The sequence below is a fragment of the Miscanthus floridulus genome, chromosome 19, assembly GCF_019320115.1.
Source record: "Miscanthus floridulus cultivar M001 chromosome 19, ASM1932011v1, whole genome shotgun sequence".
Taxonomy (NCBI): domain Eukaryota; kingdom Viridiplantae; phylum Streptophyta; class Magnoliopsida; order Poales; family Poaceae; genus Miscanthus; species Miscanthus floridulus.
In genome coordinates this window covers 109,723,738-109,738,427 of record NC_089598.1, presented here as the reverse complement: position 1 = coordinate 109,738,427, position 14,690 = coordinate 109,723,738, and the positions used below count along the sequence as shown (strand labels likewise).

The 14,690-nt window shown below is 43.8% G+C and overlaps 1 protein-coding gene across 2 annotated transcripts; it reads right to left on the bottom strand.

The window, feature by feature from the left end:
- Positions 1 to 11,145: 11,145 nt before the first annotated feature.
- On the bottom strand, positions 11,146 to 14,337 carry LOC136528304 (protein SHORT INTERNODES 1-like). Of its 2 annotated transcripts, none has more exons than XM_066521249.1 (4): positions 13,626 to 14,337; positions 13,285 to 13,436; positions 12,114 to 12,914; positions 11,146 to 11,958 (listed from the first exon to the last, which is right to left on the bottom strand). In XM_066521249.1, the coding sequence occupies exons 3-4, from the start codon at positions 12,766 to 12,768 to the stop codon at positions 11,576 to 11,578; spliced, it is 1,038 nt and encodes a 345-aa protein (XP_066377346.1). In that variant the 5' UTR covers positions 12,769 to 12,914; positions 13,285 to 13,436; positions 13,626 to 14,337; the 3' UTR covers positions 11,146 to 11,575. The 2 variants fall into 2 exon arrangements, with proteins under 2 accessions (XP_066377346.1, XP_066377347.1); XM_066521250.1 differs by having other exon boundaries at positions 13,672 to 14,337.
- Positions 14,338 to 14,690: the final 353 nt, after the last annotated feature.

Sequence of the window (14,690 nt, the reverse complement as noted above, 5' to 3'; positions counted from 1 at the left end):
AGATATATAATTCCATAATGAACTATATGTGTGTAACGTCCTTTTCACAAATCCGAGCAAGATCAGCTTGAGCGACGACTAACACAGTACAATACAATTGCCGGACTCATTATTGAGAGTTGTTAAGATAATCTTCTTATTACAATATTGTCTAATTAATCTACAGCTTGATCATTTAGCAAATTAATACTGAACTTATGTGAGATATAATATATATATATATATATATGGCCAGTTTGAGAATGTTCCGCCACACGTTTTTCAACTCCGCTTTATGTTTTCTAGCCAAACAAGTGTAGTTTCACCCCAGAAAAAAGATGGAGTTGTGAGAGCACCTAAAAAGGTGCTCTAGAAACTCTAGCTTTGTGGAGCTGTTTCATGGTGAAGTTTGTAAAACAGAGTTTGTGGAGCAGTCCCAGACAAACTCATACATATATCAGAAATGTATAGTTTTGCAATAGCTAGAACACCACGAACGTAAGAATCTAGTTTGAGGGCGTTATATTATAGTTTTCTCAGTTATTTATACTCTTATTCAATTTGGAACATCTCAAGTACTATTATTGGTTTTGCACATGCGTGTCTCCTTCAAAGATAGAAGAGAAAAACAAGTCTTGCAATCTCAATCTACCGCTAAGGATGTTTCGCAACCTAGAATTCATAGAGGACTAGTAGCCACATATATATACACAATAATAGTTCATTCTTGTTGACGCTTCCTCCTTTTCCAGCAGGAGGACATAATACACTGCAATTTAATTTACTCTATATATATTATGCTTAACAGAAAATCAGCCAAATCTAGTAGTCTAAGTGTCGGTGCGAAAAATGACCAACAAGTAAATATTTATCGTTTTGCCGTACGTTGTGATCGGATGTGGCCTAGCACTCAATGACACAGGGTTTATACTGGTTTAGGCAACATGCCCTACGTCCAGCTTGAGTCGGTCGGTGACTTTATTCCTGAATCCAGGTGCTCGAAGTTTGCTGTGGGGTTACAAACGAGTGGGAATAAGATGGAGGCCGAGAGTGACGAGAACTCCTACGTGCGCTAAGTATTGGAACGTATGCTCTGTGTAGCTTTAGAGTTCTAGAGTCTTAAAGTTGTTCGAGTGCTCAGAATGTCTAAAGCTAGCAGAGAGAGAGTCGGAATAATCTGTTTGTCCGTCGTCCTTTTAGGAGAGAGCGCATCCTCTTTTATATATGAATGGGACGGCCTTACAAGTTAGGAGAGAGAGAGTATGTGTGTTTCCTAGTCTTGTTGCCCACGTCGTCGGGTACAAGACAGTTTGTCGGCGCCAACAATACTGTTGACGCCCATATGCATGTGGTAGGCTCTATCATGTTCTTCTAGTACCGCAAATGTCGGCGCCTACCATACTGTAGGACAAATGTCGGCACCCACAACACTGTTCATGTTCTGACATGTCTGAAAGGTTGCAAAGCTCCCTTCTGGCATGGCCTGACAGTACTGTCCTGCAGGTGTGCAGGGTACGGTCCTCGATATTGTGGTTGACTTGAGCGTCCTGCCTTACTTACTCCGTCTGTTTCTTGGGTCCTCACCGAGCGGACGTCCCCGTTCAGTCGTTTCCAGTTGGCTCCAACTGCGTCGGTCGGAGAAGAGCTGTAAGCAGAGGATCGGTGTATTCCTGGTCGGAGAAGTGGGTCAGAGTCAGAAGCGAGCGTCGTCCCCTCCTTGGCCAGGCCTTCCGGTCGGAGAAGTGGGCGGAGTCGAAAGCGAGCATCGCCCCCTCCTTGGCCAGACCTTCCGGTCGGAGATGCGGGTTGGAGTCGAAAGCGAGCGTCGTCCCCTCCTTGTCCAGGCCTTCCGGTCGGAGACTGGATCTCTCTTCCGGCCTGTCGTTTAGGTATCTAAGCCGGCTCAGGAGTTGTGCGTCGTTCGCAACATCGTCTGCTAGGCTGAGCTTTTGCTGGGAAGCGGGCCTATTAGGGACCCCGGGTTTATGAACCCGACACTAAGTATCTATACTATATTACTGTATTTTAGGTTTTGAACCGTCCATTGTAGCCAGCGCGCCAATGCTTCTTGCCGTGAATTATCTAGAGTAGTTAATGTTTCTAAAACTTCCGCTCAAAACTGCACAAGATAGAAAAATAAAAATAGTGCACATAGAGAACTACTATATATGTTTCTCAATTTAATTTGTAGACATCATATACTGCAGAAAATTTTATACTGTAAGCCATATATACATGAAAGATTGTACTGCCATTATTAAAATGCACGGCAGACTTGAGTTGTTTATGGACACTTTTGCTCTAGAATTTAAAATTCCTACTTATTCTAATTTGGTGAAAAAAATAGGCATATACACATATAAACATTTGTTCCCCATTGAGTGTCTGAAGCATGATGTGAATTCTCACATTAACCCAAAAACACTTCGAAATGGTGTATAAATGATAAAATTTGAAGCACTCCTACTTAGATTTGTGCATGCACGGGAGCGAGGCTAGCTACACACTAGGACTATACCCAGTATCAGTTTATGTATCTCCAATTCTAACAACTATTCCCAACTAACTAATTGAAGAAACTTTTACTGCTCTAGTTAGATATATATGCTCTGAAGGTCATCTTATATATGTATTGTGCTTCTACGTAAGAATCATTCACTAGAATTTATGCCATGTATATGATGAGTGCAAATTAAATAGATCACTAGGTGAACTTACTACCGAGAAAATATATAGGAAGCTAGAACAAACATGAAACAAAACTATTATACTTGTAACTAGGCAAAACTTTGGATATACAACACGCACATATGAAACCGGCCTTAATCCAAATGTAACCATTTTGATCAATACACTACTACAGAATGGACTTGTTGTCCCGGGCGGTAACGACCTTTAGTCCCGGTTACCGCGCCGGGACAACGATCCCGGGACTAAAGGTGGACCTAAAGAGGGACCTTCAGTCCCGGGTCATCGAGCCGGAACTAAAGAGGGACCTACCGGGACTAAAACCTGGCGCACCCTTTAGTCCCGGTTGGTAACACCAACCAGGACTAAAGGTTCACCCTTTAATCCCGGTTGGTAACCCCAACCGGGACTAAAGGTTCCTTTTCTTTTTCTTTTTTTTTGTTTAATTTGTTTTCAGTTCAGTTACACATATTTGTTTAATATATAATATGTTTTTATGTACGAATTCTACGCTGCTAATATAAATACACGCACGCATATAATTACATCTAATTCTCATCTCGAGCATTATTATATTCGAATAAAGTATGAAACTATATATATTATAGATATATATGTATATATACAACACTTTCATAATCTTGTTCTCGAAAATAACGATATCAATAAACATTTAATTTACATCATTAGTTCCTTAGATCAAAGTAGAACTCGCCGTTGGGATTTAGCACTTTTTCTAGAAGATATCCTGCTATTGACTCTTGAACTGCTTTCGGATGGTCTTTTTGCATGACCCTTCGTTTCAACCATTCAGTCTTGCATTTGAAATAAAAGGAAAAGTATTAATACATATATATATATTCATTTAAAAATAAATAAAAAATTGATATATATGTACTCTGAGGACATCTTCAGGAGTTCTTCTTATGTATGCAGTGATAAATTCACAAACGTAGTATCCACATAAGTTATTACTTGGTTCCTGCCGCAAACACCACTGTACGAGAAGAAGATTATTCTCATCATCTCACACGTAAATTGAAGTACGATATAGTAATTAAACACGTGGGGAAGTATATATAGTACAACTTACTGGTATTTCAACTACATTAAGTGGTGTCTTGCAATCATTGCGGTGTTGCCGAATAAACTCTTTCCAAACCCTGTGCGACCAATAATGTACGATCGTTAATAAATTATGGCAAAGTCTATTCAATAATAGTTGTGCGCGAGAGATCGAAATTACCCCTGGATAATGTCTATCATATCTTGGTATAATGCTCGCTCTTTTCTCAATGAGTCCAAGATTACTAACTGACTTGAGTTTAACTCAATGACAATGAGTATCCAGTGAAACCTACATTGGTTTATACACACACGTACATGTATATAAGTTGTATTGATATTACATAAAATGTGTAGACTACATTATTATTAACACTTACTCAAAGTTGTACGGGAAAAGTAATGTTGTCTTGTCATGCTGCTTCACGAAGAACTTCATGATATTCGTCTGTGCTTCAGATACCCAGTGGTCCTTGACAATAATATCGGTTTTGAATACGATATAAGGATCAATGAAGCCAACACTGGTGTCTTGTATTCTTTGGAGCTCTGACATCTGGAATCTATATATAAATATAAGTTACATGTGAGGATAATTATATACACGTACGCATGGAAGTGAGTTTATTAAATAAAAGTAAGAATCACTTACAAACACCACTATTTTAATTGGTGCTCCTTTTATCTTGGACAACTGTGTAAAATGTATTCTCATTTATCTCATACCCTTGGTACGTGAGCATATGCCATGATGGTTGCCTAGCCAACAAATACAGTTGCTCATCAATATTGTCATCGCCTTGACATTCTTTTCGCAACCAACCACTAAAACTTTCCATGTGCTGATGCCTAATCCAAGCTTCAGTCTTCCCTGGAAACTTGGATCGTAAGAACTCCTTATGTATCTCGATGTACGGATGCACCAATGATGAGTTCTGAAGAACTGTGTAGTGTGCTTTATTGAAATAATCGTCTTCCATGACAATATATGTTTTCTTCCCTAAAGTTCCTTTACCACTAAGTCTCCCCTCGTGTCGCGATTCGGGAACGCCAATCGGGACAAGGTCAGGAATAAAGTCAACACAGAACTCAATGACCTCCTCTGTTCCATAGCCCTAGGCGATGCTTCCTTCAGGCTTAGAACGGACTTTCACATATTTCTTCAAGACTTCCATAAACCTCTCGAAGGGGAACATGTTATGTAAGAACATAGGTCCAAGAATACTAATCTCCTTCACCAAATGAACTAGGAGGTGTGTCATGATATTAAAGAAGGATGGAGGGAACACCAACTCAAAGCTGACAAGACATTGAACCACATCATTCTGTAGAGTAGCTAGTTCCACTGGATTAATTGCCTTCTGAGAAATTGCATTGAGGAATGCACATAGCTTCACGGTGGCTAGACGTACATGTGGAGGTAGAATTCCTCTTAAAGCAACTAGAAGCAATTGCATCATAAGCACGTGGAAGTCGTAGGACTTTAAGTTTAGGAATTTCTTCTCTAGCACATTTATTATACCCTTTATATTGGAGGAGAATCCCGATGGGACCTTGATGCTGCTTAGACATTCGAACATGATGTCCCTCTCTTCTTTGCTAAGCGTGTAGCTAGCAGGACTTAAGTAATGACGTCCATCATCTGTCTTCTCTGGATGAAGGTTGTCTCGTTCTTTCATGCCCTGCAAGTCCTGGCGTGCTTCAAGTGAATCCTTTGGCTTCCCGTACACACCCATGAATCCTTACAGGTTCACACAAAGATTCTTTATCAGGTGCATCACGTCGATTGCGTTGCGGACCTCTAGGACTTGCCAATAGGGTAGCTCCCAAAAGATAGACTTCTTCTTCCACATGGGTGCGTGTCCCTTAGCATCTTTGGGAACAGATTCGCTGCCTTGTCCCTTTCCAAATACTACTTTCACATCCTTGACCATTGCGAGTACATCTTCTCCGGTTCGGTTATGAGGCTTCTTCCGGTGGTCTGGCTTACCTTTAAAATGCTTACCTTTCTTTCTTACTTAGTGATTCAAAGGAAGGAATCGACGATGGCCAAGGTACATGACCTTTCGACATCTTTTTAAATATATACTGTCAAGGTCATCAAAATAATGTGTGCATGCATTATATCCTTTGTTTGTCTGACCTGAAAGATTACTTAAAGCAGGCCAATCACTGATTGTTACGAACAACATTGCTCATAGGTCAAAGTGTTCTTGTTTGTACTCATCCCAGACACGTACATCTGGTTTGTTCCATAAAACTAGAAGTTCTTCAATTAATGGCTTCAGATAGACATCAATGTCGTTGCCAGGTTGCCTCGGACCTTGGATGAGGATCGGCATCATAATGAACTTTCGCTTCATGCATAACCATGGAGGAAGGTTGTAGATACATAGAGTAAATGGCCAAGTGCTATGACTAGTGCTCTGCTCCTAAAAAGGATTCATACCATCTGTACTTAAGGCGAACCTTAAGTTTCTAGCCTCATTTGCAAACTCTGGAAATTCCATGTCTATCGCTCTCCACTGGGACCCATCAGCTGGGTGTCTCAGCATATTGTCTATCTTACGGTCTTCTTTATGCCACCGCAACAACTTTGCATGGTCTTTATTTCTGAACAAATGTTTTAAGCATGGTATTATAGGAGCATACCACATAACCTTGGCAGGGATTTTCTTTCTAGGACGTTGTTCACCCTCGACGTCACCAGGATCATCGCGCATGATCTTATACCGCGCTGCTTTACATATCGGGCATTCATCCAAATTCGCGTATTCATTGCCATGGTAGAGGATGCAGTCATTAGGACATACATGTATCTTCTGGATTTTAATCCCAAAGGGTAGACAACCTTTTTTGCTTCGTACGTAGTGATGGGCAATTCATTTGGCTTCGGAAGCATCTTCTTTATGAGGTTCAATAAATTCCTAAATGCCTTGTCGGATACAATATTCTTTGCCTTCCACTGTAGCAATTCCAGTGTTGTACAGCTTTTTTTGCCCCTCTTCGGCCGTCGGGTATAGCAACTTCCTATGATCCTCAAGCATGCGCTCGAACTTAACTTTCTCTTTTTCACTTTCGCATTCTTGTTGTGCATCACGAATGGCATCGCCAAGAGCATCACCGAGATCATCTTTTGCCGCTACATCTTCTTCATCTCTCCCCATCGTAGTATCATCAAAGGCACCATACTGAGCAATAATGTCATCAATGTCTAAATCTTCTCCTTCACCTTCTTCCATCATGACCCCGCTTTCTCCATGCTTAGTCCAACATATATAGTTTGACATGAAACCTGACTTAAGCAAATGTGAATGAAGACTCATTGAGCTTGAATATTCCTTTAAATTCTTACATATGGCACATGGACAGCATATGAAACCATCCCGCTTATTTGCCTCGGTCACACCTAAAAAATAGTGCACGCCCTCAATAAAGTCTTGGGAGCGGCGGTCGGCATTGTACATCCAATGGCGTGATATAATCTGTATTACACGACAAATTATGAAAACCTTGAACATAATTAAGTATTTTATTACACAACATAGATGACACACACATGGTTGATTAATTACCTAAGCCTGGCTACAACGTAAGCAATCCCAACTATCACTAAACAAACTAAAACTACAATGCACTTCAGTAACATAATTATTTCGTGATCGTATGCAACTAAAACAGACAAATCATTCTTCTGTTGAATATCAATAAGCTTCTCCTGCTGGCTCACTGCATCATCATCAGCAGCCGCTACCTCAAGCGCACCCAAATTCTGCACGTATGTAGCATAATCTTCCTCCCAGTACCAACCATCGCATCCATTGCCCTCCCACTGAAATTAAAGCCAAAAAATATTTAGTCAAAAATATTCAAGAAAAGCAGGTCAATTAGCCATAATAATAAAATGCGTAAGAAACTCACATCGCGATCCGGACACTTGTAGAAAACATGACCCTTGTTGGGTCCCTGTCTCTTGACTCGGTACTCCATCACAATCTTCTGCTTACACTTGCCGCAGATAATAAGAGGGAGTTCTGGCCTCAGTCGTTTCGCAACCGAACGAGAGGCCGAGGATCCGGTACCAGTTGTCATCTACTTTCTATATTTATTTTTGCAAACTAGTGAAAATTTCATATTTTCTAAAATGATATATTTAAACAAAATTAGTACGGATTTCATATGTTTCAATAAATAACCATCCGTACTAGTTGACCTTGCTTACGTGATCATCTCGGCGAGCATTTCTCCACTGGACAGCACCGTACTTGGCCAAGCAAGAGCTTCGATTCTACGAGCAAGGCAACACGGTCTTCCACGACCGTTGCCGCTCTCCCTCGTAGAATCAAAGCTCCTCCTTGACGTCCGTTACCGCTCGGCAGAGAACATGCTCGCCAAGCTGAACACGGTCCGCAAGTTCAACTAGTACGGATTTTCTACAATTTCCTAACTATTTTCTAAGTTTTTCATTTCATGAAAAAATTAATTCTAAAAAATAAAAGGCATGATTTCTAAGTATTTCATTTCATGGAAAAAATAATTTTAAGTGACCTGCTCGATATCGGCGAGCTCGCGGGCGTTTAGGTTGCCGAGGATAGTAACATTTGTAGATGACATTTGTAGGTCTGAAGTTATCAAATATCCATCAAATTATAGCTCAAAAACATGTTTTAATAAATAACCATCCGTATTAGTTGACCTTGCTTATGTGATCATCTCGGCCAGCATTTCTCCACCAGACGGCACCGTACTTGGCCAGGAAGAGCTCCGATTCTACGAGAAAGGGAACACGGTCTTCCACGACCGTTGCCGCTCTTCCTCGTAGAATCAAAGCTCCTCCTTGACGTCCGTTACCGCTCGGTAGAGAACATGTTGGCCGAGCTGAACACGGTCCGCAAGTTCAACTAGTACGGATTTTCTACAATTTTCTAACTATTTTCTAAGTTTTTCATTTCATGGAAAAATTAATTCTAAGATCACGTAAGCCACCGGGGATGAGGATGGCGCGTGCTCCAGCGAGGACGAGCGAGGCGTGATTTTGATGAACTAATTTAACTTTTGTTTATCCAAACATATATGCAAATCATCATGTGATTTTAAGCTAAAAATGACATATAAAATCATAATAAAGTCCAACATATAAAGTTACACATGCATGTACATCGCAAAATGAGACAAGCTACTGATAAAACATAAGAGGATTAAGTTTGTTACCTCCAAAATCGAAGAGCAACACCAATGGAGGGGGAGAGGGCAAGAACAACAGCAAGCTGAAGAACAGAGGCAGTGAATTTGAATAGAATGGCTCGGGCTCGGGGAGGAAGAAATGAGCTAGATTATAGGCCGGGATAATTAGTCCCGGTTAGGGGGCCAAACCGAGACTAAAGATTAATCTTTATTCCCGGGGCATAACCCAAACCGAGACTAAAAGCTTTAGTCCCGGCTGGTATTACCAACCGGGACTAAAGGTAAACCTTTACCTTTAGTCCCGGTTGGTAATACCAGTCGGAACTAAAGATCCCTGACCCGCGGACGACCGTTGGGCAGGCACCTTTAGTCCCGGTTGGTATTACCAACCGGGACTAAAGGGTCCTTTAGTTCTGGTGGTAAAAAATGCCGAGGCTAATGCTAAATTGGGACATCGTTCTAAAGTCTATTCTCTAGCAGTGATATAACCACTTTCATAATCAATAGAAGTTCAGTCTATGCTCAATTTCCCAGCTATCCTTTCGTGCCCAAGTCCAAGAACGAGATGAGACTTTTCCATTGTTTTGAGGAACCGGAGCTTTCAGAGGCAGGAAGTTATCACACCAACATAGGCAAAATCCAATGAATGCCATTGTGCTAATGTAGATAATGTGTGTATATGACTGTGAGAGAGTCAATCAAATTAATGCACACACGGAGGAGCATGCATGCACGAACTTTTGATTACCAACAATTAATCCTGCTGGTGTCCAAGAAACAACAACGACATCCGTACAGATGTAAAAGCTACGAGGTTTTCTTGATAATAAGAGGAAATATATATATAATTGTGAGTGAGAAGGTGAAAAAGGAAGAAGCAAAGCAGAGATGAGGCGCTACGACAGCTAGTAGCTAGATGTATAGTATAGCACAGGGACAGTACACACTGTACCACTCTACATGTAGCCGGACTGTAGGCCGGCCGAGCTATCAAATTTTACAGAGAGCGTGTGGTGAAGCTAGGACAAGAGATCACATACCAAAGTGTATGAAGTAGGTGCTCCTTTTGTTTGTTTTGTTCAAAGTTTTATGGGTGGGTAAATATAACTAGTTAACTGAGAAGTGTGTGTCAAGTGAAGAAGGGTAATATTCTGGCTGTGGACTCAGAGACTGATGCATGCTTACATATGTAGCCTTAATTGGATGAGCCCTACAGCTTTTTTAGAGTAAACCATGTACTGTGCATTGTTTCTTTAGACGACAAATCAGGTACATTGTTGACATTCTTCCATCATTCCATGTGACTGGTATTGGTTGGTATAAGACCGTCTCCAACAAGAAACTCATACGGGCATTCAAACCTAAAATAGGTAGCAAGGGACTCAAAATCAGTCTCCAACAGAGTACCTATACGGGAGACCTATTTTGGATTGCTTGAAAGACACAACCCAAATATGAGCATCATCTCTCCTGAAAACCTATTTATAGAAAAAATTCTCTTTTAGATCTCGTTGTTGGAGAAGATACCGAATTTGTATTAAATCTTTTGACGGTGGATTTCCCTTTTTATTGTTAAAGAACTGCAACATTGATCTACGTCACTTCAGCAAAAGAATATTGAAAATAGTACCACTAGGAAAAGAGGAACAGTGGTGTGACAAGGTCCACTATGTACTCTAGAGAGAGAAAGAAATGGTGGAGGAGAGAGAGGCCAAGATGTTACAAGGCAGCTAGCTAGCATTGTCGAGATTAGCCAAAGGAACGTACTAATCCAAAAGCCACATCAATCCCTCCAAAAAAATGCATAGAAATACTGCTGTACTTTCCCGTGTTCTGGACTCTGGAGCAAGCAGCACAAGCTGATTGCTCATCCATCCCAAGGCAGAACAGCAAGTTGCTTCAAAATAACCAAACTGGAACAAACATAAACAGCATGCACCGATAGAGCCCAAAACATGCAACAAATCATATAAAAAGCACCAATGCCCAGCTTTACACAAGCCAAATGGATCCAGAGAGGGAGAAGCTTCTCCCCCCATGCATGTAAACAAAAGGAGATTAGTGCAAGCAATCACACTGTGTGTGATCTACGTAGTACGAGCTACTTACTATATATACATACACTACTCATCATGGGAGGATTATATATATTAGCTTATATTAAACTAGCTAGACAACATACAGTAGCTAGCACTAACTAATCACGTGCATGTCAAATGGAGCTCCCGTCATTTGTGGAATGAGGAATATGATGAATTGAAGAAGAAGGAAGCTACACTTAAAATTCTTGTCTTTGCATTGCATTAAGGTGCCCAATTAATAATGAACTCGAAATAAGATTGCTCTACAAGTAGCAGTACACTAGCACTAGCTAACAACATTATATATGCTACATTGATCATGCATTAGTGTTCATCGATCAACGACTCGAATGCGGGTAGTAATAGTAGTAGTAGTAGTAGTAGTACGTAGTAACAATTCAAATCTCTTCTCTTCTTGTCTCGAATTTGTTTGCTGATCACGACGACGACGATGACGATGACTTAGCTCATGCTCATCATCATCTTTGATTTGTTGGAAGAAGTAAATGAAACCATCAAGGAATTAAGCTACTAGGATCGATAGGAATAATGGAAGCAGCAAAGCTAGCTCATTTAAGCTAGGTTCTAGGGTTATGAGGGAAGAACTGGGTGCCTGCGGCGAAGGCGCCGATCGGCGTCGGGTACGGGTCCATCAGCACCGCCGCCGACGTCGCCACCGTGGCCGCCGCCTCGCTGCTCCCCGCCGGCGACGACCCTTCCCTGGCTTGCCCCGCCGTCAGCAGCTGGTGGTACTCCGCCGAGGACGGCGGCAGCTGCCCCACCGCCGCGTCGTCCGCTGGCCCGTGGTCACGCAGGATCCCCTTGAAAGTGTGCCCGCCGATGCTCACCGCCGTCTGGTACGCGAGCTCCGCGTCTGGCTCGTCCACCGGCCCGATCCGCACGCAGCGGAACACCGCCTCCACGTTCAGCTCCGGCGGGAACCTCCCGCCGCCGCCGTCGCCTGTAACCGCATCAAGAGCAAGATCACCATTTGGTTAGATACTTATATATACATTGTATAATTAAACAACGCGCTATGCCATGTCATGCCGTCCGCTGCAACAGTGTGACGACAGTGTAGTCAGTGGTGGAGTGTGCCGTGCAAGCGAGGACTACCTGAGGAGGTTGTCGTGGTGACCATGGCGGAGTTGGCGGACGGCAAGCGGCCAAGGGAGCGGACGAGCTCGCGCGGGCGCTTGCTCGCGGCCGCGGCGGCGGCTGCTGCGGCGCTGGCGCTGTTGCTGTTGGCGGCGCCGCAGAAGATCGCGGCGAGCTGCTGCTGGCGCTCCCGACGCTTGGCGGCGGGGACCCAGGTGCTCTTGACGTGCGTGGGGCAGCTGAAGCCGCGGCTCCGGCAGCAGGTACGGCAGCGCATGTGCGTGCAGTCCTTCTTGGCGTTGTTGCCGCAGTCCTGGCAGCTGGTGCCGGCCCTGCCGCCCCCGGCGCCGCCCGCGCCGCCGATCCCTCCGGCGCCCCCGTCATGCGAGGAGAAGCCGAGCACGACGCCCGTGGCGACGGCGCCGGAGGAGAAGAACTGCGACGTGTGCGGCGCGGCGACGGCGGCCGCCGCCGCCTGCTGGTGCGGGTGCCAGAGCTGGAACCCTATCCCGCCGCCCCCGCCGCCGCCGCTGGCCGCCGTGTCGGCGGCCGCGGCGGCCGCCCCGCGCGCGTACAGGAACAGGCTGTCGGCGCCGATAGGGTGATCGCCGCCCCGGTCCCCTCCCCTCCCGCCTCCGCCGCCGCCGCCGCCCCTCAGAGAGAACCCAGCCATGCGAGGCAGCAGCCACCACCACCCACCATCAAGACGAGCGAGAGGGAGAGTGTGTGCACCACCAGTCCACCACCACCACCAAAGAAGCTAGCCTTTGCAGCTCCTCCTCCGATCCCTCTTTCTCTCTCCCTCCTAGCAGCTAGCTCCTACAGCAAAAAAACCAAGCAGAGATCTTGGGAGTAAGAATAAAAAGCAGGTTCAGAAGAAGGAATAAAAAGCAGGCATGGGGTTGGGTTGTGTGAAGGCAAGTAGGTTAGATGCATGAGCTGCATATATAGATTGGCATAGCTCAGTAGAGGATGGATCGGTGGTAGATCTGCAGCGAGAAGCTCCTAGACATAGAGAGAGATTTGTGCAAGCAAGCTAAGCGTAGGAGATGAGGATGAGGATGAGTAGCCTTGCTGCTGAAGTGCTGATGAGTGGGATATGCATGTGCGAGTGAGCGAGAGAGGAAGATAAACCTGCAGCTGCAGTGCTCCATCACCACTCTACACCCAACTCATCAGTGCTACTCACCTTGCCTTTGCTGAAAATATATAGGAAGCTCGCCTCTAATCCGCCTCCTCTTCTTGCCTAATTCCTTTCCTCTCTTGGCGTCTTGCAAATTGGGGTCTAAGCACGCAGCAAGTCCCTCTCTTTCTCCCTCGCCGGCCCTCTACAAGTAGTATCTGGAGGAGGAGGGAGGTTAGTTGCCGAATGAGTAGTGGTAGAGAACGCAAGCAAGCAAGCTGCTTTTTGGGGGTGATGAGGAGATGAGGTGGGAGGCTATATAAAGAGGCGGAGGAAGAGGAAGAAGAGAGAGTTCAGGGGAGGAATTCGAGGGCGCCTGCAAACGCCGCCATGGAGGCGGCCCGGACCTTAATTTCTATTTATTGCTCGCTCCGATCCCACAGCTCAGCTCACCTCACCTCTCCTCTCCTCTCTAGCTTATCTCCACTCCACCCAACCAGATGAAAGAGAAGAGAGAAGAGGAGGAAAAGGGAAGAAATGGAGAAAGTGAATATGGCAGTGGTGGTAGTAATAGAGTGTGTATTTTCTTTTTCACTCTTTTCTTTTTGCAGAGAGAGTTTGCCTTTGCCTTTGCCCTCCTCGGTTCCTTTTTACAATTTGTACCTTGGGCTTTGGGGAATTATTACTGAGCTGTCCCTGCCATCCATGCCTTGTCAATAACAGCATGACTACATGGCGACAGAGGACAGGGAGGAATTTTTACTGACAGGAGAAACAAGGCCTTTGCAGTGTGTGGTGGATGTGGTCGTCGTCTTTCATCTATCCGTCCCCCAGCAGGCCCCAACTCGCATGCACTGCAGCACTTGGCAGTTGGCCGGGTAGAATTGTTTATTTATTCCGGTTATCTGAGTGTATATATTATTGTATTATTTGATGTCCATGTCCAGGAGAGGAGATGACGGTGAAATATATACTACTGTTCGACTAGATATACTGGCATATGCATGCATGGTAACTGTTTTTTTTCAGCTGGAAAGAAAGCATTGCAATTGTTATTACTAGTTAATTTTATCGATTAAATGAAGAGGAAAAATGCAACTGTTATTACTAGTTAATTTTATCGATTAAATGAAGAGGAAAAATCAAGTGTCATTTTATGGTTATCAGTAGCAGGGAATGTATGTCATATTGTTTTTATTTTTTATATAAATAAAATGTGAGTTGTAAATGATACTAGCTTCCCGAAGTACAAGGACACCGCTATATTTATAGGTAGCTCCACTTAGCTAGGTATGGTCAAAAGTAATGTGTACGCTATACAAGCATGGAGCCTACCAGCTGCAACAATTCAATTCGAGCACATATATATGAGTATCCTCAACGCAAAAACAACTGGATAGGGCCTCCGAGTAAACAGCTTATATAGGAGTACATGTGCATGTGTTTATGTTGTACTCTCCTTCCGTTCGTGC